The sequence below is a fragment of the Podarcis muralis genome, chromosome 12 (assembly GCF_964188315.1).
Source record: "Podarcis muralis chromosome 12, rPodMur119.hap1.1, whole genome shotgun sequence".
Taxonomy (NCBI): Eukaryota; Metazoa; Chordata; class Lepidosauria; order Squamata; family Lacertidae; genus Podarcis; species Podarcis muralis.
The window spans coordinates 40446816-40470917 of NC_135666.1; the positions used below are offsets into that span (position 1 = coordinate 40446816).

Here is a 24102-nt window from a genome sequence, read left to right on the forward strand (position 1 = left end):
TCCACATGCAGCTGCTGGGTGACCTTGGGCCAGTCACACTTCTTTGAAGTCTCTCAGCCCCACTCACCTCACAGAGTGTTTGTTGTGGGGGAGGAAGGGAAAGGAGATTGTTAGCCGCTTTGAGACTCCTTCGGTTACTGATAAAGTGGGATATCATATCCAAACTCTTCTACCCAACATGTTCAGAACCAGACTCTTGTGTGCAGAAACAGCTGCACGTGACCGTATTGAATAGAGGACATCCTATCCGGCCTTTCTGAGCGCTTTTCTAGCACAGGCATGTGAATAGGCCTTGAGAAATGAGTCTGGCCATTTGGTGAGAAATAGCCTAGCAACGGATTCAGGTCAGCTTTCCTGATGATGCCTGCAGCTCCCCAAGCAACACTGAAACAGCAGGACTGAAATCAATAGCCTTCGCTGTTCAGTAACAAGAGGGAATGGGGCCAATAATGCAACACAATGGGTGCTTCCTGCATCCCCCTAGAATGAGTTGCTTAAAGAGTTGGAGTTGAATCCTCTGTAGATATCTCCAACTCGAAAGTGGAGAATACAGTCTCAGAAAGTCCCCAAATTGTTCAAGTAGCCTCAGGGGGAAAGTACAAAATTGGAAGCTTTCTGAAGCTACACACAATTGCAACGGTTGTTGATGCGCCTAATGAACCTGTTCTATTAGTCCCTTTAGCATTTCCTCTGTGCCTGGAGGTTTTATTCCTCTCTGGTCCACTTCCCAAACCCAATATAGTAGAGGTTGCTATTGCAGCACTGCATATTCATAACATGTTTCACCTGAAGCTTTGTAGAGCAATCATATAAATATGAACTTCATGCCTTTTTATGGTGCACAGATTCCTGGTGTTTTAACACATCTATGCCTTCCTTGCTTAAGTCTGAATTATTATTTTTTTACTACTGTATTGGCCAGAATATAAGTCGCACCTGAATAGACGCTGCTCCCTTAAAATTCAGGGGGGGGGGGGGGGAGACGATTCCTGAATATATGCCGCTCCCTTAAAATTCCGCGTTCTGTTTCAGCAGCGATATTGTAAAAACCCATTTTTGTAAGGTCGCAAATTTAAGCCGCATTTTAACTTTTCATGGTCGGAATTGGGGGGGGGGTGTCTTATATCCAGACCAATACGGCATCTTTCCACCCCTGGTTGTGATTTGTTGGCTTTGGGGTCACTGCAGGAACAGAAGCCTTTGCCCCCCACTCACCTGCCAGTGTGCCCATCAGCACCTTCTATAGCACCCATGAAAAGTCACATTGGGTCATATTTTGGGGTGGAAGGAGTGTGAGTGTCCAATCTTGACATCCAAAGAAACGTGGGCATGCCTGAGGGGGTCACATTTTCAGTTACTATGGAAAATCCAACTCATACATCATGTTTTCAAACAATTTTTGGAAGCCTGAGCCATAGATCACATTTTCGGTCATTTTTTGGAAACATGACCCATGGATTAGGTTTTCATGTGTTTTTCGGAATCCTGACCAGTGGGTCATATTTTTTGTGTGTGTTTTTGTGAATTCTGACCTGCAGATCACTTTGTCTTGTGATTTTTTAAATATGTTTTTTAAAAATCCTGACCAGCAAGTCACCATTTTGGTGCAATCCTGAGCCATGAGTCATATTTTCAGGCAATTTTTAGAAGCCTAATCCATGAATTTCATTTTAGGGCCTAGTTACTCCAAACTTTCTTCATTTCAGCAGTATAATACAGAGCCCAGGTGGCAGTGGGTGAACAAGGCAGGTCATTTTGCTCCTGGTATTGTTAAACAATTGCAAGTCAGATGTGAAATTTGTGCCCACCTGCTGCAAACCACCCAGGGATCTAATTTCCGCCCTACTTTATAAGCCTATTCCTCTTACTGCAATGAGGAATAGGAATCTGAGCAGTGTTCATAATTCCAGAATAGGAGTGATCATTCAGGTGACTTAATTATCTATCCTGCCAAGTTCCCAGCCACAAATGTGTATCTGCAATGCTCAGCAGTCACAGTTTTGAGGAAAGGCTATCTTGCTATCCCTCTGGAATGAGCTTTAAGAAAACGACGATATTTGCTATTTTGTTGAAGACAACAAATTATTTTATACACATTTTTGCATTTGGGATTTTTAATTGTCTTTTAAAATACACTGTTAAAAAGGGCTTTTTTATTGTTTTCAGTAAATAAACATTGATATTTACAGAATTCTTTCTTTTTTTGCAAGCCAAATAATAATGGGATAATCCACTCCATGCAGGGAAAGAATACTGCCTGGGACCTCCAACGAAATAGATTTAGAATGACAGAACCTGGAGAAGCACCGCTATCTGGTCTTGATGTGTGCTGCCTGCATCTCGTCCAGCACATTCCTGATGGATTCTACACAAACTTCTCCTCTGTGATCTTTCTGGCTGGCCTGCCTCCATACTTCATTAAAGCTTTCATCTGAAAGGCTCACGCCAATGTTTCGCAAGATGCGTGCAATCTACAAAAGAATATACAGTATAATTATAATCTCCAGTTGAAATAGAAGGAATAAACACATGTGCAGATCATAGAATTGATACTGAGATAAATAATTATTTACTGCAGGTTAGTGAGGCTTTAGACAGCGCACTAAATGGGCCACTAAAGATGGGGATTTTAACTAAATGTGGACTCAGCCAGTCTTCCTGAACCTGGTGCCCTTCAGATGTTTTCTGTAGGTTGGCTTCCAGCAGCCCCAGCTAGCAAGATGGGGGTTGTCATTCGTCTAGAGGGCACCAGATTGGGAATGGCTGGAGTAATCCAATCAGGTTTGACCACAGATCTTCTAACAAGGCAGCATCACAGTCCCTGCTCAATATAGCAGCTAACTGCTAGGGGCCGTGGTCTCTTTGGCTCCCTGAATAAAATATTTGAGGGAGCCAGGCCCCTCCCCAGTTGATGGACCTTGCCATTCAAATGGTGTGCATGTGCCGCACCGTGTGATTGATTATGTAGGGTGGGGCTGACCTGCCCCCTCCAAATATTTTATTTCAGTTGGCACCTGTGCTGCTAAAGTTTTAACCTCTCCTGCTAATTTCTTCACCCAGCTTCAAATTTATCAGCAGGTAGCTGTGTGGTCAGTGGCTCCTGCCAACCTAGCAGTTCGAAAGCATGTCAAAGTGCAAGTAGATAAATAGGTACCGCTCCGGCGGGAAGGTAAACGGCGTTTCCGTGCGCTGCTCTGGTTTGCCAGAAGCGGCTTAGTCATGCTGGCCACATGACCCGGAAACTGTACGCTGGCTCCCTCGGCCAATAAAGCGAGATGAGCATCGCAACCCCAGAGTCAGTCACGACTGGACCTAATGGTCAGGGGTCCCTTTACCTTTACCTTTAGCTGTGTGGTTGTACAATGTGCATTTATTAAGGAAAATAATTAGGCCCACCATTCTGGGAATTAGAAACAAGTACGATGAAAAAAGTGCAAAGCTCGGTGTCAGGACAAGGTGGAGGCGTAAAATGTGAGATACTAATCTGGAAACAAAGTTTCGCATCATATATAATGGAATTCATGAATACAATAAAATTAGAGAAAGAAAATGTTGTCGGATCTTGTTGTTTGTTTGTTTTTTAAAATACTAAATCCATGATGTGATAATACACAGACAAAGCAAATTATGTAATCTCTTGTGAATGCTTCAGTATTCCAGAAAGCTGGTGAGGATGAAATCTGTGAACCCCTGGCTTAGATAGCACTCATAGACTCATAGAATTGTAGAGCTGATGTGAATGAACTCTCAAAAAATGTCCTCTACCTCGTCCTTTGATCTTGTCTTGAAGAAGTCTGTCTCATACACTCCTTTATTGCTATAGATCGAGGGGTATAACAACCCATAAACAGTGGCTTGATCACCATAATTGGTGTTGTCACTGATGCGGCGAAATCGAGGAGCCGGAATGTCGGATCGAATGGTTGGGACACCGAGGAGTGGGTAATCTGTAGGAAAAAAGGTGGCAAAGAGAGAAAGGGAAGAAAGCAATGTGTTAGAGGAAGTTGTTCTCAAAGAACAGGATCACACAATATACCTGAAATGAACATATTCTGTTAAAGAGCTGAGTTTCCAACCCAAAGTTTTCTTTTCAAAATTCAGTGCTCCCTTAATTTTTGTACACATCTGGGCTTTATGTTATCACATGAAGCTGAAACTGGGGACATGAATACAAGAGTTGCAAGAAAAAGAGATGTTCTCACTGTGGGCGAACTCCAGCCCAAAGGAAGCAAGTTTCATTGATTTCTATGGGAGAAAGTGAAACTCTTGTTAAAAACAAGACTTAAAAGCTCTTAACTTTGGCTGGATCATGAGCTACATTTACAATAAAACTGAAAATCCAACTTATACTAGTAGCATTTGTATTTCTGGTTATTTGTATTTGATTCAGGTATCCAAAAATGAACTAAGGGTGCTCGATCATGAGGAACTGAAGTACAAAAATGCAGTTTGGGCACATCTGACCCTTACAGCGAACATGCAGGGAGGTTCAACTTCCAGTCTGCATAGGGCTTATGGAAATGACCCTGGGCTATTATTCTTGCTATTTTTATTTTTATTTCTTACCTTTCCTTCACTATAAGTTCTCAGCTCACAGCAATTTAAATATTCAATATTAAAGCAGGTTAAACAAATTGCAGTCATAGGAATAGAGTGGGTCCTGAAAATGTGTAACTCTCGTGTCAAAGGCCAGGATAAAGAAGTGGAAATGATATGCAGGATCATGCCCTCTGACATGAAAATAGGGACATTTCTCACTCCCTCACAAATGACCCTCCACAACCCCTCATCTCTCCTCCCCCAGCATTTCCACCACCACTACACCAGCGGGACACACACACCCTCCACCGTCCTGGGAAAACCCCTTAACCCTGGTTTGATTCTTTGGTAGATTTACAAAAAGAAAAACACAAAACAATAAATAAATTGTGGGAAGAGGAAAGATTAGATGAGGACGCACAAAGGTTTTGGTTTTTTTAAATCAAGACTCCTTGCGCTCCGCTCTGCTTCCCCTTTCTTCCCACTCAGGATGGCCCTGGCCTCTGCCTACACCTCAGGGCTGGCACATTACGCGGGCTGAGCCTCAGCAGCAACCACCTCTCCTTTTTGCCCACACTCCAGCAGCTGCTACAAGCTGCCCAAGGGGGCCAGCAGCCACAGAGAGACAACGGGGTGGTTCCTCGCAGCAGCCACTGCCGCCGCCACCGCTCAGGACAAGCGCCGGCTCATCATCATTCCCCCCCCCCCCCCGATCTTTCCAGGATCAAATCAGAAGTCGGGATGGCTTTTTCAGTTCTGGGACTATCCCTGGAAAACAGGGAGACTTGGTTGGAGGGTTTGCAAGACATGTAAGTTGCTTAATGGATTGAACATGGGGGTAGTGCAAGGAGAACAGCCTTTACCGGAGGTGTCATGGGCTTTGAAGACGCTCCAACTCAGGACAAAAGGGAGAAACGCACTAAGAGGAAGGCACTCTTGGCAAACCCTCACCGTCATCAACTCCTGCCCGGAAACCTATCTCCCCACTGTGGAAGGATGTGTGGATCCAGAACTGGCCTCCACAGTCACTTACGGACTCACTGTTAAGGGAAGACTCGTGTTACGGACTCGTGTTTATGGAAGACAATCTTACTTGGCTATGAGTGATCCCCAAAGAAGAGAAGAGAAGAAGGGGAAGGGGAAGGGGGAGGAGGAGGAGGAGGAGGAGGAGGAGGAGGAGGAGGAGGAGGAGAAGAAGAAGAAGAAGAAGAAGAAGAAGAAGAAGAAGAAGAAGAAGAAGTGCAAGGGTCTCTGTGTGTATGTGTGTTTATATGGCACTTTCCACACGCCCCGTTGCAAACCACAATGCCCCAACTGGGAGCAAAAGCAACTGCCGTCTGGAGTACCCTTAGTGACAACATGGTTAATTATTACATTTGCCAGTGGCATCTGCAAACATTTTAAATAACTTGGCAATGAAAAGGACGTATTGTGCATACATGATGACGGAATGCCTCCTACAACTGCATTATACTGAGAAGAGGTTGTGCGGTAGTCAGAAAACACACGGTCTGTCGGTCTCGAAAGTGTTCTGGGTGTTTTCTCGTCACTTCCCGGTTCCTTTAGTACTATGTCTTCCTTCTTCAGCACAGCATCCTGATCTGCTTCTTGTGGAATGAGGTCAAAGGCCGCTGGTCTTCTGCCTGTGAAAAACAAAATGATACCGAAATGGCAAAAATAGTTGTTGCTGTCACGAAAAGCTGCAACGCCATTGCAGCGCCCTCCAGATATGTTGTTGGACTACAACTCCCATCGGCCTCAGCCAACATGGCTAACAGGCAAACTCAGTCATCATACTGATACTTGAGAAAATGGACTTCATCATGCATAAAACTTTTCAAACTATTTGTAGTTCATTACATTTAACACTGCTTATGTAACCTTATGTTTTTAAAATACGTGTTTATAACTCACAGAGCAATATCTTGCATTAAGATGGTTGGTATTCTTACATTCCCATAAAAAAACTATGTATAACTTTGTGAGTACTATAAATACTTCCCAAAAAAATCCACTTTAAGAGGCGTGCGAGATACATTTTTGCTTGGATGCCTCAATTAATGGTTACAAAACAGGCAAGCATGAAGTTAAAATGCACAAAACCAACAGTGGCTGAAAAACTAAGGTTCAAAATTCACCTAAGAATAAAACAATGGGTCACCATACCAAATAAGTTTGGACTTGTGGGACACTGTAACAATAAGGTTGGGAACCGCTTTAGGGAATATTCATGGAATCAAATATGTGTGTGTGTTTGTATGTATATATGCATATATGCACTGCTTTTTTTCTGGGGGGATGCATGCCCCTAAAGATTTTGTGAATGTTTGTACTTTTGTCCATTTACTGTATTTATTTTCCCCAGTTAGAACTATAAAATGGTGATTTTCTTGAGTCAAAATGAGAGTACCCCTAAACATTTTTTTAGAAAAAAAGAGCACTGCATATATGTATGTGTACATCAGAATCACATCTTTGGTTTAAAACCGTATTTCCCACATACCTTTCGTGATTATTTTTTCTTCATACTCTTTGATAGATGTTTTGTCTTTCCAGTTAAGGAAGTTCGCAAACTCCAGATAGTCTATAAACCCGTCTTGATCCAAATCGCAGTAATTAAATAAAGCATCCAGCAGCTCTTGATCCAAGTCGAGATTAAGCTGGAAGCAGGCCTTCTTCAAGTCATCTCTGCTGATTTTCCGATCACCATCCTAGTTAAACAGCACAATGTGTGTAATAAAAATGCAGGTAGCCCATTTTAATTGAACTACGACCCTTGCACTCAGAGGGAGGGTGGGAGTTTCTAGGAGGCCACAGCAGAAGTTCCTAGCAGGTCGTCCTGAGCCCTCCAGCCATTCCCTTCTGTTGGGAAGGGTCCCTGACCTTGAGCCTACTGCCTCAGGTGCAATGGAAGATGCTATCCCAATGCTAGTGCTGAAGCAAAAGGCAGCTCACACTCTGGTTGACTTCTGTTCTTGAAATGGGGTGGGGGTACCATCTTTGGCACGGGGTGGCAAAATGCTTTGGGTTGTCCCTGCTTGTACTTAGGGATGGGTGAATATGTAAAATTCAGTTTCTCATTTTCTCACTCTTAGGTTTAAAGGTAAAGGGACCCCTGACAATTAAGTCCAGTTGCGAACTACTCTGGGGTTGTGGCGCTCATCTCGCTTTACTGGCCGAGGGAGCCGACGTTTGTCCACTCCGCAGACAGTTTTTCCGGGTCATGTGACCAGCATGACTAAGCCGCTTCTGGTGCAATGGAACACCGACACCAGAGCAGCACACGGAAACGCCGTTTACTTTCCCGTCGGAGTGGTACCTATTAATCTACTTGCACTTTTTGTCGTGCTTTCGAACTGCTAGGTTGGCAGGAACAGGGACCGAGCAACGGGAGCTCACCCCAACGCGGGGATTCGAACCGCCGACCTTTTGATCGACAAGCCCAAGGCTCAGTGGTTTAGACCACAGCGCCACCCGCATCCCTTACTCTTAGGTTTAGTTCTCCATGTTTCCACATCAGTTTGCAATTATTTTATTTATTTATTTATTTAAGATATTAATGAAAATCCATCCATGTTTTTGTGTGAATTTCTCTTTAATAGACATGTTTGCAGGCAATTCTTCCTAATTTCTGCAAAGCAATTTCCCCTAATATAATATGTTTTGGTATGCTACTTCCACTATTTAAAAACTTAAAATTGCAAAAATTGTGATCGCAAAACATAGGGTAGGCCCTGAACATATACATCTCATGGCTCAAAGGCCAGGGTACAGTGTCAGATTAAAGGCAGTACAAGTGCTGGTAACTATTTACCGCTGCAGTATTTGTATTATTCCAAGTACAATGCTAACAGCAAGAATATAGGCATTTCCCGCAGCATTCGCTTGTCATGAGCTTGACATCTTGGCACAAGGCTCACCTTATCATAATGCCGGAAGGCTTGCAATAACGTGTCAAAGTTGTGGTAATTGGCTTTCTTCAGATTCTGTCGAATTGCAGCAAAGACAGCCCTTTCTCTGTCTTTTCCACGAAGGAATTCACTAGGAAGCCTTTGGTGAAGAAGGTCCCCGACACCTATAGAAAAAAGAGTCAATGAAAACTGTGGCTTGACCACGTTTCAGCTGTTGTGTGATACTTCAGCAATCCTTTTCTCAATCCCAACTGCACCATATCCCTGTAGGGAACAGAGGCAGGGAGGGCTCCGACTGCTAGAGGTAGCCATATTTTATTTCATTATTCTAAGCATTTATACCCTGTGCAGAAAGAACATCAGACTAGGTGTAAGGCAAGCTTCCAAGGCAGGGCCACTCAGAGAGGACAGGGTAGGCCTATGCATTTGGCCTAGGTCTCCAGCTCAACTCATTTTCACACACTTCAGACCAAATGTGACACACTCCCTCATCCTACAGCTGGAATTCTTTAAAAAACAAATGCTTTTATTTATTTTTCATGGTACAGAAGATAAATTTTGAGAAAACAATTGTTACAACAGTAAACAACAAATAACTTGTCCTGATGAAATTACAGGTTTTTATCATGCGATGTGTTTCATATGTTATAAAAGGAATGTGGATTGCTTAAGCAAATCAGAAATGTGATTTGTTAGAAGATGTATGCTCTGTGTTACATAATAGATTTTGTCATATTAAAGTGTGAAATATTCACCAATATTAATGAAAATATATTTGTTCTGACGGCAGAAGATAAGACCATGATGAATGTGTCCTCTCGGATTATCAGCTGATTATATAAACCAGGGGTATGCAAACTAAGGCCCGGGGGCCAGATCCAGCCCAATTGCCTTCTCAATACAGCCTGTGGACAGTCCGGGAATCAGCATGTTTTACCTGAGTAGAATGTGTCCTTTTATTTAAAATGCATCTCTGGGTTATTTGTGGGGCATAGGAATTTGTTCATTCCCCCCCCCCAAAAAAAAATATAGTCCAGCTCCCCACAAGGTCAGAGGGACAGTGGACCGGCCCCCTGCTGAAAAAGTTTGCTGACCCCTGGTATAAACAAAGCACTCTTTTTTCTTTTTGGGTGCCTTTGTTAACATGTCATTTTTATTTTTATGGCTAGGCGCCTCAAATGTTGAATGTAGCCTAGGCCTTTCTGAACCTCTGAGAGGGCCTGCTCCCAGGGGATATCGCTACTCAAAGGGCCTTCTCCCTGACTGCACCCTGCCTTAGCTCTGAAGAGCTTCCATAAAAAGAGCCTTCAAATGATGATCTGAAGATGAGAGGAAGTCCAAAGTGTTGTTTGTGTTCCTTCGAGAAGCACCCAGGGCTTTACGGGTAAGCACTTGCAACCAATAGTTCTGCTGGTGAGATATCTTTCCATCTACTACTCCCCATTAGCAATCTTGCAGGAGTGCTATGGGACAACCTGAGTGTTATGTACTGAAGTTCTCATCCTGGGCCAGCAGGGGGATACTGTAGATAGTTATGCAAATAAGGGATCGAAAGTGACGTTCAGTGATTGGATAGTTTCAGAAAGTTGTTACAGTAACGTTGTACTGGAGCTCTATATAAGCAGGCTGACTGAACCCTTCAGTTCAGTTCTGGCCTGGCCTGTGAATAAACAAGAGCTGTTTGAAGAATCGCTGTGTTGTCTGATATGTTCACCCACAACTTAACACTGAGTTTCCAAACAATTTCCTAAGAAATCCTTGTGTATAAGCAGGGAGGCCGTATATATACTTGCCATATTCTTCAGGACAAACAAGCACTCCAAATGTATGGTCCGGAGGAACGTTGAGTGTGTCTGCTATACTAAAAAATGAAAAGAATCTGTTAGATAAAGGCTTGATTTTTTCCACCCCAGCGTAATCTTTGCTTTAGACATGAAAGATAGATCTGTCTGTCAGGTCACCTCTTGTGCCGTAAGCGAAGATGAAAAACTGATGAAGACATTTGGTAAGAGTTCACCTGAAATGTCTTCACTTGGGCTTTCCTACATGAATCAAAGCCACTCACGACTGAGAATCCTTTTCTTTTACACATTCTTTCCTTTTAGCACATAGTAATAACTGTCAGAAATATTTGCACAGCAGGCGATAAATGTCTTTGATCGCGATGCTTACATTTCTTTAGAGAGCAAAAGAGACCCCGCAGCCTAAATAAGCTGTTTTCTTATTTAACAGATATCGATGTGCATATAGAGTCTTTTTCATGTATCTGTCAGAAAAGAAAAAGGGGTTTTAAAAGCACGCTAAGCACACATGGCAGCTTAGCAGAATCGGATGTAGAAAAAATTTGGAGGTGCAATACTCAGTAAAATGGTTTTCAGATCATGGTTTTGTTTGAGCAACTTGGCTAAACCCATGTCTTCATTTCTACAATCACCAGGAGAAGAGAAACAATTTTTTGGGATTTATTTATTTTTTAATGTTGCTTGTAAGGCATTAAACTCTTTGGGGACTAACTGAAGAATACTATGGTGTCCAATTCCATGATCCTACACTCAACTTCCTTTGACATTCTCCAACATGGGCAGGCCACCATCACTGCTCAAGTTGGCAGGCAGACACTGTAGCAGTGGTGGAATGCATTCTTAGGACAAACTTGCATATTGTATTAATCACACAGAAGCCATGGAGGAAATCTGAAATTGTTGGATTGCTCACCTTGTGGTAAAGCTTCACAGAGTTTTCTGCCAGTTAACTCTCACCTCAGCCCCTTCCGGCCTGAGAGAACATCTCAAAATGTGAGCCAAGATGATATGAGGAGGCCATGAGGCTCTCTAAATGATTGCGTCTGCTAGTAATCTGTATTATGTCACTGTATTATGTCACTCACAGGCCCCAGAAAGGAAGATGCAGAAAAGGAACGGGACACACACACACCAATTACACACAACCAACTAATTTCTCATGGAGGATGCATTGTGAAGACTCCCTCTTAATTCACTTACGGATCAAGGACTTTTCCAAGCTGAGGCTGAAATTTTTCCTTGAAATCATCACTTATCTTAGACACTAAATGTGCTGATTTCTTCCTAAAAAAAAAAAAAGATAACCGCAAAATAGTTGAATTGCAACAGATTATCATCATCATCATCATCAGTTAGAATTCCAGAGTGGTTTACAACATATAACATTAAAACCATAATTAAAAAGTAAATCAAATGGACCTCATCCATTACATGTGGCTCCACCATATCAATGTCTATTCTAATCTGAGAAAACTAAAACGCTTTCATAAAACTAAATTCTAAAAAGGCAGGTAAGGATCAGGTAATGTTGTGTTTGGTTAACGGTATGTGTTTTAAAGTTCATTAGGAAAATTGTTTAAAGTTCATTTTCAGGCTCTTTACCCTTTGAGTCATGCCACACCCAGTAGTGATAAACAGAAGCGATCTAAAATATCATCGGCAGGATACTCTTAGAGGACAGGCCTAAAAGCCTGAGTTGATAAACCATCATCATCACGGGGAACCGCAAGACTCGGTCAACCATTGTGTTTAGTAAATTGGAGAATAGTGCCCCACTCATTATCTGATCCGGGAACTTATTAGCATAAAATATGTCTTAATTTTCAATGCATTGGGCTTTATAATTCACTGCCAGCCCAAATGCTATGATCCTCCATTCATCATCATAAGACCTTAGCACTATTCAGGCACTAAACAAATCCTGAAATACAATACGTAAGTGGGGAGACTGGAATTGAGAATCGTAGCTCTGCTCCCTCTCATCTTCCATGAGCTGGAGGGCAACTGGCCAATTTTTAAATCCCAGAATGTGGCCTTGTCCAGTTTGTTCCCTTTCTTGCCTCAAGCTCACTGGGAGGATGGGGCCACTGTGAGTTGGTCCACAATAGGAAGCCTGCTTCTATCTATGCAGGTTCCTTGAACTCAGCTACTTTAGTCAAAATACAGCGTTATAAAATGTTATAACACTGTGACACAAGATGGCGCTGTGGAGCTGAAATTGCAACTCAATTACCCGTATTTTTCGCTCTATTGGACGCACCGGACCACAGGACGCACCTAGTTTTTAGAGGGGGAAATCAAGGGAAAAAATATTATTCCCCCCCCCCCCAGCCCCAAAGAGCAACGGACAGGCTGCGCGCTTCCTCTTTAGCCTTGAGCAGCATCTTTAGCCTTGCACAACGGGATGGATCGTGCCCGCTGTCCACCGGGGCTGGTCTAGATGACTCCTGGGGTTCCCTTCCAACCCTGCAATTCTGTGACCTCGGAAGTTGTTGGGGGTCTCCACCACTGGAGGCTTTTAAGCAGCGGTTGGGGGACCATCTGCCTGGCGTACTTTAGCTGTGATTCCTACATTGTGAGGGGGCTGGGCTAGATGACCCTCGGGTGGCCCTCCCAACTCTATACAGTCCTACACTTCTGCGGCAGGAGATCCACAGCCACTTCACACAATGCCCACTCCCAATTTTCATTGGAGAGACATGTGGCTTCACTGTCTAGGTAGGTACCCTCCCTCACCCCACTTAAGCCAAGGGACTTCCTGCCCAGAGAAGCTCCCAGGTGAGGCAAGGGTTAAGATCTACTTCTGGTAAATGGCTTTGTATCCTCCCTCTTTCCCTTTTCTTTTCTTTTCTTTTCTTTTCTCTTCTTCTTCTATGCTAGTTCCTTCTCTTGTGTTTTGTTTAATCTGTTTTTATTATATACTAAAATAAAAGCTGCAAAGTTTCCTTTTTTATAATATCCCCGCCCCTCCAAACTAAAACGTTAATCTAGATAAAAACACTGATCCAGAGGAAAATAAGGGGGTGGAGAAAGGACGAAAAAAGAAAAAGAGGTAGAGATAAAGAGATTTTTAAAAAGTTGGCTTCTTTAGCCTTGTGCAGCCTCCCGCGGCTGGAGAGGCGCGCACGGCTAAAGAGGAAGCCCGGGCAGCGAGCTGCCACTCGCAAAACTGGAGCCTTGAGAGTTAGTAATAATATATAATAATAATTTATTATTTATACCCCGCCCATCTGGCTGAGTTTCCCCAGCCACTCTGGGCGGCACCCAATCAAGTGTTAAAAACAGTACAGCATTAAATATTAAAAACTTCCCTAAACAGGGCTGCCTTCAGATGTCTTTTAAATATAGGATAGCTGCTTATTTCCTTCACATCTGAAGGGAGGGTGTTCCACAGGGTGGGCACCACTACCGAGAAGGCCCTCTGTCTGGTTCCCTGTAACCTCACTTCTCGCAATGAGGGAACCGCCAGAAGGCCCTCGGCGTTGGATCTCAGTGTCCGGGCTGAACGATGGGGGTGGAGACGCTCCTTCAGGTATACTGGACCGAGGCCATTTAGGGCTTTAAAGGTCAGCACCAACAATTTGAGTTGTGCTCGGAAACGTACTGGGAGCCAATGCAGATCTCTCAGGACCGGTGTTATGTGGTCCCGGCGGCATCTCACACAGTGTGCCACCAAGGGAGCAGGTCAGAGGGCACTAAGAGATCTTCAATACTGCAGGCAAAATCATCCGGCCAGGAAATTCTAGCCAGGGAATCAGGTGGTCAAGAGGGATCAATCAGCAGACATGAATCACACCGCTTCCCAACATCTCTAGCTCTTGGAGAACACATCAACATAAAAGGGGTGAAAAGGAGATGAGGCAAAAGTAGATTCCAAATATCTCCCCAGAGCAGTAGGAGCCTCACAACTTGAAATGTTCTTGAAATGCACGACTTTGTGCATTCAACATGGTGACACTTTATGTCTCATGAGGCAACATCACTGAGGATAACTGGTGCCAGAAAAGGTATAAAGAATAATCTGCTATTTATTCAAAACGTGTGTCACCAGGAAGCTGTAACTGAGGCAAGCCAAGCATCATTAACTGATATAATGCAACTTACATCTGCAGATCAGGGAACCAGCGTAAAGTTCTAGCGACATTTCGTCCGTCGTTGAAGTGGGGGGTTTCCTTTCCATATAGATTGAATCTATTGAACGTAGATGGGTTATATTTTCTATTAACCGACTCCCCTGTGGGGGGGGGGGAAGGGGGTATATTTATTTATTATGTACACCATAAATGAACAAAAACCCAACCCAGATGTTTAGAAAGTTGAGGTGGTGTTAATCTGCTTAGCATTTTAACTTTTGTATGTTTTAAAATATGGTTGTGAGTTTTTTCCTCAGTTTTATTGTTTTATCTTTTTGTAAACCGCTTTGGGGTGTTTTGGGGTTGTTGTTTTTAACAATCAAGCAATGTATCTGTTTTATGAAATAAATAAATAATAAAATAAAAACAAACCTCAGCATTTTGGCTACAAGCCCCGGGGCATTATGAGAAATGTCTAGGATCATAACAAAGTGATGTGGAAAGAGAGTGACTTGTTGCCAGGATACAACCTATGACATTTGTTGAATATGCTATATTAGTAACATAATACAATTGCCATTCCAATACAGAGCTTACATGAAAAGTGTCATGAGATTACTGCATTTGTTGGCAGCTCTTTGGAAAGTAATTTCTTACTGGTGTCAAGTTTCTTTTTTATGTATGCAAAATGGCAATAATCCATGGTCATTTTTTAAAAATATCTATGTATGACTTTTCCTTTCCTTCTTACTCACCAACGTAATAATCATTGTGTGTTACAACATACAAATCATGTCCTTCTTCTGCTTCCCTCTGGACTTCGTCAAATGTCTTTGGTGGATTTATAACGTCTCCACTGGGACCCTCTGAAAGTGAACCGTTACATGTAATGAAATAACCTGCTCTAAACAACATCTTAAAACTCTTGACAAATAATAGACTACATGTATTTAAGGATCATTCACGTACTTTATTCCAGAAACAGATGCAATGCAGGGTTTAGAGACCATAGGGTAAATCAGAGTCAAGGTAAAACGGTAAAAGTAAAGGACCCCTGGACAGTCAAGTCCAGTCAAAGGCAACTATGGGGTTGTGGCGCTCATCTCATTTTCAGGCCAAGGGAGCCGGCGTTGACTAAACCGCTACTGGTGCATGGAGGACCAAGACTAAACTGCTACTGGTGCATGGAGTGCCAGAGCACATGGAAATGCCGTTTACCTTCCTGCCACAGTGGTAACTATTTATCTACTTGCACTGGCATGCTTTCAAACTGCTAGGTTGGCAGGAGCTGGGACAGAGCAATGGGAGCTCACCCCGTCGTGGGGATTTGAACCGCTGACCTTCTGATCGGCAAGCCCAAGAGGGTCAGTGGCTTAAACTAAGGTTACCAGATGTCCCCGTTTCCCAGGGACTGTCCCCGGATTTACAAATCAGTCCCCTTTCAAAATCCATTGAGGTCGAAAAGTGTCCCCAGATTCATTGAAAAAAATCTGGTAACCTTAGTTTAGACCACAGCGCCACCCACGTCCCCAAATATACATTATACCTGCAAGTTGTTATAAGACAGTAGCAGGATTGAATGGCAATCTCCTATGTGCCTTATTCCAAAAATAGGATGAGATCCAACACAGCATGGCCTTTGTGTGTCCTCATTGGGTTGAAGGACCTTCTAGGGCAGGTTTTTTTTTGTGGGAAGGGAGGTGCTGGAGGTGGCAAAAAAGAAACAAAAGTCCCATTGCCCAAGTATATTCTTATTGCACAAGTGGGAGGACATCATTGAATGTTGCCCATAATATTTGAAAAAAAATATGAAACAGCGTATGCTTTTGAGATGCATAAAAGAAGACCCTATGAGCTTGCAATGGAATTGCCAGCCATTCATCAATGATTTGCTTTAGTACTAATTTTTCTACCTCTGATCACTTTTCCTCCAAACAGAGTATTAGTCACATCCATGCCTTTGGGTAAGTGTAACGACTGATCATGGGATCTCCCAAGAGGTGCTTCACGAACGCTTGCGTAAACAGATTCATTCTTCTCTTGAAGTTTTTGCTCAAAGCATGTTTTTGGAGGTGGATTTGCCAGCGATGCCACCTGAAGAGATTTCACACCACATCAAGTTCTGCACTTCTGAACTATCTCATATTACATTTGTTTATTAGCTTTCTGGTGCACGCTGCAAAATGCACAAAAAAGTATGTGCTTCCTATACAAGGGACACACAACTTTCATTTCTGTGCATTCTAAATCTATCAAATGCTACAATCCTACTAATTTCATGTAAAAAACAAACAATGCTAAACCTCATATTTAAGACCACCTTTGTGTAACGTAGCATTGCAAATATACATTCTTAATTGTTATTTCTAAAAAGGCATCATTCAGAATGCACAGCAGCAGACGTTTGTATGTATTAGTATGTATAAGTCAACCACCGAGTGATGTCACTAATCGAAACATCTTTGGCATACTATTGCTGCAATGCTTCTAGTGAAAGCAATAATACTAGCATTTCAATTCTTTAAACAAAAAACAGATCACAGAGGATACAATCTAATGGATTTATATCTGGTTTCCAGAATTGTTCTACTTACAGGAGGCAAAAGAATAAAAAACTCATGCTGTCCATTGATGGAGGGCAGGCTGAGCTGGATTCATGTGGAAACAAGTGGTGAGTGATGAGTAAGGGAGTAGCTGTGAAGGAAAGAGATGGCCCAGTCCAGCTGACCCCTGACTCTGTCTCTCCTACACTGATGCCATTATGGTATGCCCACAGGCAGCCATTTTGTGTTACGCCACACCCTCACAGCCGCCATTTTGTGACTGGTGCCCACAGGATTTTCTTAAAACCCCCAAAGTGCCCACTGCTCCCCAAGGTTCCATGTTTAGACTTAGGTCAACAGATATATATTATATAAATAGAAACAGTAATCTTATAGGGAACAAGCATATCCCAGTTTATGTCCATCAAATGCCCCTGGCACAGGGCCAGTCAGGATTGTGTTTCCCATCCATGAGTCAAAAGGATATTATTTTAAAATTCTTACAGAGATTGACTTGACGGACTTTATGCCATGTGTCAAATGTGATGCAATATCAGGATCGTTTGCTCGGCCATAGAATATTCTCTCCGCACCAGGAGAAGGGTTGCTGGTGTTTCGAAACTTTTTTACAACAGGTGGAGTAATTGGCTATAAGACAAGAAGAAAAGAGTTTAAGAATATTCCTGCAAATACTGTAGATAGCTGAGTTGGTCCGTTGGGTGGGGCAGGACAAGGGAATCCCCCAGAAAAGTAAGTAACACCTTCATTTGGACCAATCAGAATGTCGCAAATTAATGGACAAACGTCTGGATTCTCGATAATTCTTCATCAGGCTGAGTGTTGAGGAAAACTGAGAAGGTAGCTAAGAAAAGCAGTTGTTGCTCCCAAGTCTGCAATTCATAATTGTCTTAAGAAGTTGTGCAGGAAAATGTAGGCAGACATAATTAGGTTAGCCTCACAGGACACCAGACAGATTTTAAAAGGCATCCAGGCTACTGGGACAACTGAAAATACAAAATCTAATGGTGACCTGGTTCTGTCTTTAGTATTAACTGGGACACGTGGATTTAACTTCCTAAAAAACAAAAAACACCAACAAGCATAGTGGGCTTTATATGAGCAAAAGCAGAATCAACAGAAAGTACTTTGTAGTCAACACAATCCAATTACTTGTAAGCCATTTTAGACACCTGCACAGTTAGATGGGAGTATCAGGTTTCCTTTTATAGTCAGCCCTCAAGCTTCCAGAAATAAGTTGTTGTGTTCTGTTTTTTAAAAGTCACAGCAGTGTGCTTGACAACCTCAGAAAAGAAAAGACAAATAATGGAAGCTTCACATTTTGTGTATTTTCAATTGTAATGTTTTGTAGGGTTACTCATCTGATTTTAATTTTTCAAAATTGCTTTTATTGTACAGTGTGTATGTTGGTTCTAAATGGCTTTGATGTTTCTATGAATAGTGGTATACAAAGAGTTTTCTAAATAAATTTGAAAAATTATTTGTACATTTGTGATTGACTCCATTGAAGCTTTTGAAACTTATGAATGTTTGCTTGGAAGGAAGGAAATTGCCCCGTGTTCAGTGGGGCTCATTCCCTAGTAAATGTGTTTAAGATTGCAGCCCTAAACAAGTTCAAGTAATGAATACTGAGAAAACTAGTAACATTCAGGATCCACTACAGTCAATAGCAGGTGTGGTTTGGTTTGGTTTGGTTTGGTTTGGTTTGGTTTGGTTTTCACCCCAAACAGGACACTACAGTCCCTTTGAGCTTTTCTTGTGCAATATGTGTAATATGCTGTTAATGTAAAATAGTAAGTCTATGATGGTCTGGAGGGAGAATAGTTAGAAAATAATAACCCACAGTGGTCTGTACATAGGACAATAAATAGTCAAATAGGGTGCTTACAAAGACGTCAGTGAGACAATGGCCAGCTGTTTCTCCAATGGACATCAGCTTTCCAGCCTGAAAAAAGCAAGCAAAGACAAACAACATAGACAAGAGATCATAATAACAAAAACACTCACAAAACTGATATGTTTGTAAAGGTATATGTCTGAATAAAATTCATTTCACATTTGTGCATATCTTTTCGCTCTATAGCAAAAAAATAAATAATTTTCATGATCTGTGGGTTCATCGTTTATGGAGTTACAATCCCCAGCATCCCTTAACAAACTACAGTGCCCAGAGTTCTTTGAGGGAAAGATTGTGCTTTGAATGTGCTTTAACAGTACAGTGTGTTCACAGCCTTATATATACCAGGTTAGACTGCTGGTTCATTTTGCTTGATATTATCAACTCTAGGCTGGATGCAGCCTTAGACTGCAGTCCTAACCCCACTTTCCTCACAGTAAACTCCATGGAACTCAGTTGGACTTACTTTTGAGTAGACATGTTAGGAGCGCACTGTTAGCCATGCTTCGAGCCGTTGAAAACAATAGGACTTAGGCTGGTAACTTGGGCTGGTTTGTTAAGGGTGCTGGGAACTGCCGCTGTGCAAGGGGGAAAACTACAATTCCCAGGATTCACCTGTGTGTCCCCAGATGTTGTTGGACTACAACTCCCATCATCCCTGAACCCTGGCCTTGCTAGCTAGGGGTGATGGGAGTTGTAGTTCAATAACATCTGGGGACCCACAGGTTGAGAAAGGCTGCTTTGGACTGAAGCTCTGCGCTCTAAACGAGTGTTGGGTGTACTTTGTACGCATGATGTGGATCTGCCTTTTAAGAGTGGATCCAGCCCTCTAACTAGCAATCGTCTGGTCTTTTGATGCCAGCGGATGCACCATCCACCTGCAAATTATGGCCATCTTATAGATCCCACCCCCTTGAAAGTGCCATCCTTCTCCAGGCTGCTCTCAGGAGCTGTTTTAAGGAGAGGCGTGACGTTAAACAGGAGCGGAAGAGATGAGCAAGTGTCAGTCAAACATCTTTATAAAGATGCGGGGGAGAAGAGAAAGGGAGAGGGGAGGAGGAGGGCAAAGGCGAAGGGCAGAGAAAACTCACTGTGGGGAGCTCGGGAAAGCGGTCGAAAAACCTCCCCGGATACGCTGGCCTGGGGACTCCCTTGGCTGGGATCCCTCCCCCCATCCTGGCGGGAGGGATCCGCTTGGCGAAGGAAGAAAGCCGAGAGCTCAGGAGCTGCAGGAAAGGGGATGTTTTCTCGCGTATCCTAGCAACGGGGAAGGAATGGTCCACTCTAGATTCCCGCCCCCTACAGGCCAAAGTTGTGAAACGCAGCTTCTTCTTCGCTCTTGTTGTTTAGTCGTTTAGTCGTGTCCGACTCTTCGTGACCCCATGGACCAGAGCACGCCAGGCACTCCTGTCTTCCCGCAGATTGGTCAAACTGATGTTGGTAGCTTTGAGAACACTGTCCAACCATCTCGTCCTCTGTCGTCCCCTTCTCCTTGTGCCCTTCATCTTTCCCAACATCAGGGTCTTTTCCAGGGAGTCTTCTCTTCTCATGAGGTGGCCAAAGTATTGGAGCCTCAGCTTCACGATCTGTCCTTCCAGTGAGCACTCAGGGCTGATTTCCTTAAGAATGCATAGGTTTGATCTTCTTGCAGTTCATGGGACTCTCAAGAGTCTCCTCCAGTACCATAATTCAAAAGCAACAATTCTTCGGCGATCAGCCTTCTTTCTGGGTCATGTAGCCAGCATGACTAAACCACTTCTGGCGCAAGGGGACACCATGATGGAAACCAGAGCACACAGAAGCACCGTCTACCTTCCCGCCACAGCAGTACCTATTTATCTACTTGCACTGATGTTCTTTTGAACTGCTAGGTTGGCAGGAGCTGGGACAGAGCAACGGGAACTCACCCCGTCGTGGGGATTCAAACTGCTCAAGATGCTCAGTGGTTTAGACCACAGCGCCACCCGCTGAAAGGCGAGTATAGCAAAGGCTCTCCTTCAAGGTAATTTATTTGTTTTGATCATGTTGTTCTGTACAGCAATCCTGGTTCTATTCAACAATGCAGAAATAAAAATGTATCGAAAGCGTCATCTTACCTTTGTCCCCACTGTTTAATCACCCTAACTTCATTTTTTAAAGGGGAGGTATGTTCAGGGATAGCTGGTCTACATTAATGAAATTTATTTCTGCACCCTCACTATTCAAAGTGACATATGAAAGATGGTATACAGAACAGAGGAATCGCAAGAGATGTCTGGTCCAGATGCATGTTTTTTTCCTATATGCACACCCAGAGAATAGTTGATATCTATTACAGACCTCCTCCTAAACACTTACACTCTATCATTGCTAAGATCTCTCCAGCTCATGTTCATTTATATATATTGAACACCTGAAGTGTTCAATAGAATAAGCCATGCAAAGGTTATGGCTTATATGGGGGGGGGGGGTGTGTTGTAACATTCTTGATCTCATGCCAAAAATCTCATGATTGATCACATGGGGAAGAAAGAAAGATGCAAACACTTTCCATCTTCATTTATGAAATGGATCTCAAGAGAACTTAACCAAGCAACATCTGCTTTGTGAAGCATTTAAAGTCTCTTGTCTTATGCGTTAAAGCCATAAGCAGGGCTTTCATTTGGAGAAGGGCTGGAGTTCAGGTAAAGCACAAGCTTTGCAGTCAAATGCTCCCAAATTTAATCTCCAGGTAGGGCTGGGATTGCCTTCTCCTATATGAAGCTGCCCCTTTGGGAAGGACGATAGCTCAGTGGTAGAACAGCTGCTTTGCATGCAGAAAGCCTCAGGTTCAATCCCTTGAATATCTAGGTAAGGATGGGAATGTTCTGGCTGAAACCCTGGAGAGCCATTGTCAACAGATCCAAATACTGAGCAAGATGGGTCAATGGTCAGACTCGGAATTATAGCAGCTTCCTACATTTTCCCATAACTTGTTTCCCACACTGTCACGTCTTCTTTTTTCTTCTTTGGCGATCACTCGTAGCTGAGTAAGATTGTCTTCCATAAACACGGTTTTAACAGTAAGTGACTGTGGAGGCCAGTTCTGGATCCACACGTCCTTCCACAGTGGGGACATAGGTTTCCGGGCAGGAATTGATCACGGTGAGGGTTTGCCACATGTTGCTTCCTCTTAGCACGTTTCTCCCTTTCGTCCTGAGTTCAAGTGTCTTCAAAGCCCATGACACGTTTGGTAAAGAAGTTTACTCAACGATATTATTATTATTATTATTATTATTATTATTATTATTATTATTATTATTATTAATTATTATTATTACCACCCTTCATTTGAAGAACATAGGGCAGTTCATAAAAAATACAAAATGAGAGCACAAAATACCTCATAACAAATACAAAAACAAACCAATAGCCCCCAATATATTTAAAAGGCCATAGATTGTTTACTTAGCCAAAGGCCAGGGAGAAGAGGACATACCCTCCAACATTTCTCTGATGAAAATTTTTGTTGTTGTTGTTTAGTCGTTTAGTCGTGTCCGACTCTTCGTGACTCCATGGACCAGAGCACGCCAGGGACTTCTGTCTTCCACTGCCTCCCACAGTTTGGTCAGACTCATGTTTGTAGCTTCGAAGACACTATCCAACCATCTAGTCCTCTGTCGTCCCCTTCTCCTTGTGCCCTCCATCTTTCCCAACATCAGGGTCTTTTCCAGGGAGTCTTCTCTTCTCATGAGGTGGCCAAAGTATTGGAGCCTCAGCTTCATGATCTGTCCTTCCAGTGAGCACTCAGGGCTGATTTCCTTAAGAATGGATCGGTTTGTTCTTCTTGCAGTCCATGGGATTCTCAAGAGTCTCCTCCAGCACCATAATTCAAAAGCATCAATTCTTTGGCGATCAGCCTTCTTTATGGTCCAGCTCTCACTTCCATACATCACTAGTGGGAAAACCATAGCTTTTACTATACAGACCTTTGTTGGCAAGGTGATAGAGACATCCTATTCCATAATAATAAGTGGGACATTCTGGGATCAAATCAGAAACTGGGATGGCTTCTGTAAATCTGGGACTGTCCCCGGAAAATAGGGACACTTGGAGGATCTGTCATTGGAGCTGGCTCCAATTTGAGCCCCTGGTCTTCCACCAAATGGGCATCAGCCACCACTGCCTAGGACCAGCCTAATTTCAGAAACTGCCTGCAAGTGATCAGTTCAGACCTCTGACCAGAATGATCTGTCCTTCCCCTGAGAAGTGGGAAGAAGGAGAGAGGAGGTTGCAGAAAAAGGCAGAACAAGATTGATAGAAAAAGGAAATAACTCTGTCCACTTTTGACTTTAGCCCTGCCCACCTCTGGCTGTCCTGACACACAATTGGCACGTGGCCCTTGGCAGAATACCCCTGAGAGAAAATGGCCCTCAGTAGAAAAAATGTTTCCCACCCATGCTTTAACGCCCTTGCAACCAACTTAGTTACTGTTTGAATAGCATCATTCTATCTTTAGTCATTTAGTTGTATGGGGCAGAGTCAGGAATTTCCTGTTGTTCTTGTTCTTCGAGGAGAGAGACAATGCAAGCTTCCTGAATGCTGTGTCTTAAGCCTTTCAGGATAGTAATAGCTGACTCATCTCATTGATAATGGGGCTAACATGTCAACAAATCCCTCTAGATTCAGAACAATGTGTTTCCATGCATCCTTTTCTGTTTGGGCACAGAGTAGCAGAGGTGCGGGACATGTTTTTACACAATTCAGTGGTGTATCCATGGCTGGGCACGCACTATACCTTTAAGGCACATTCTTTCCTCAAAGAATTCTGGGTCCTGTAGTTCACCTCTCATAGAATTACGGTTCCCAGCAACCCTTAACAAACTACAGTACCCAGAATTCTTTGAGGGAAGGTATGTGCTTTGAAAGGGCTTTGAAAGTATAGTGGTTAGGCAGCCCATACAAAACTCCTTTCTTTTCGCCATAGGGGTAAAACTATCTATCATTCACACACAGATGAGATTAGATTCAGGTAGGTAGCCGTGTTTGTCTGACGCAGTAAAAATAAAATAATAATAATAATAATAATAATAATAATAATAATAATAATAATGTCCAGTAGCACCTTATAGACCAGCTAAGTTTGTTCTGGTATAAGCTTTCGTGTGCATGCACACTTCTTCAGATACATGAGAAATAAACATGGAAATAATGAGAGTTTTTAAAAGGAATATGCTCAGGAACACTGCTGAGGTAACTAAATGTACTAGATCTAAATGCAGGACAGGGAATCTGTGGCCTTCCAGATGTTGTTGGACTAAAGCTCTGACCACTGGGCCTGCTGGCTGAGTCTGATGAGAG

At 42.9% G+C, this 24102-nt stretch overlaps 1 protein-coding gene across 1 annotated transcript; it reads right to left on the reverse strand.

The window, feature by feature from the left end:
- Positions 1-1398: 1398 nt before the first annotated feature.
- On the reverse strand, positions 1399-20301 carry EFHB (EF-hand domain family member B). Its single transcript, XM_028751198.2, has 13 exons — positions 19875-20301; positions 18775-18831; positions 17373-17516; positions 16239-16419; positions 15081-15191; positions 14357-14486; positions 11453-11536; positions 10244-10311; positions 8460-8614; positions 7043-7250; positions 5979-6182; positions 3766-3947; positions 1399-2471 (listed from the first exon to the last, which is right to left on the reverse strand). The coding sequence occupies exons 1-13, from the start codon at positions 19956-19958 to the stop codon at positions 2310-2312; spliced, it is 1770 nt and encodes a 589-aa protein (XP_028607031.2). The 5' UTR covers positions 19959-20301; the 3' UTR covers positions 1399-2309.
- Between the last annotated feature and the right edge of the window lie 3801 nt (positions 20302-24102).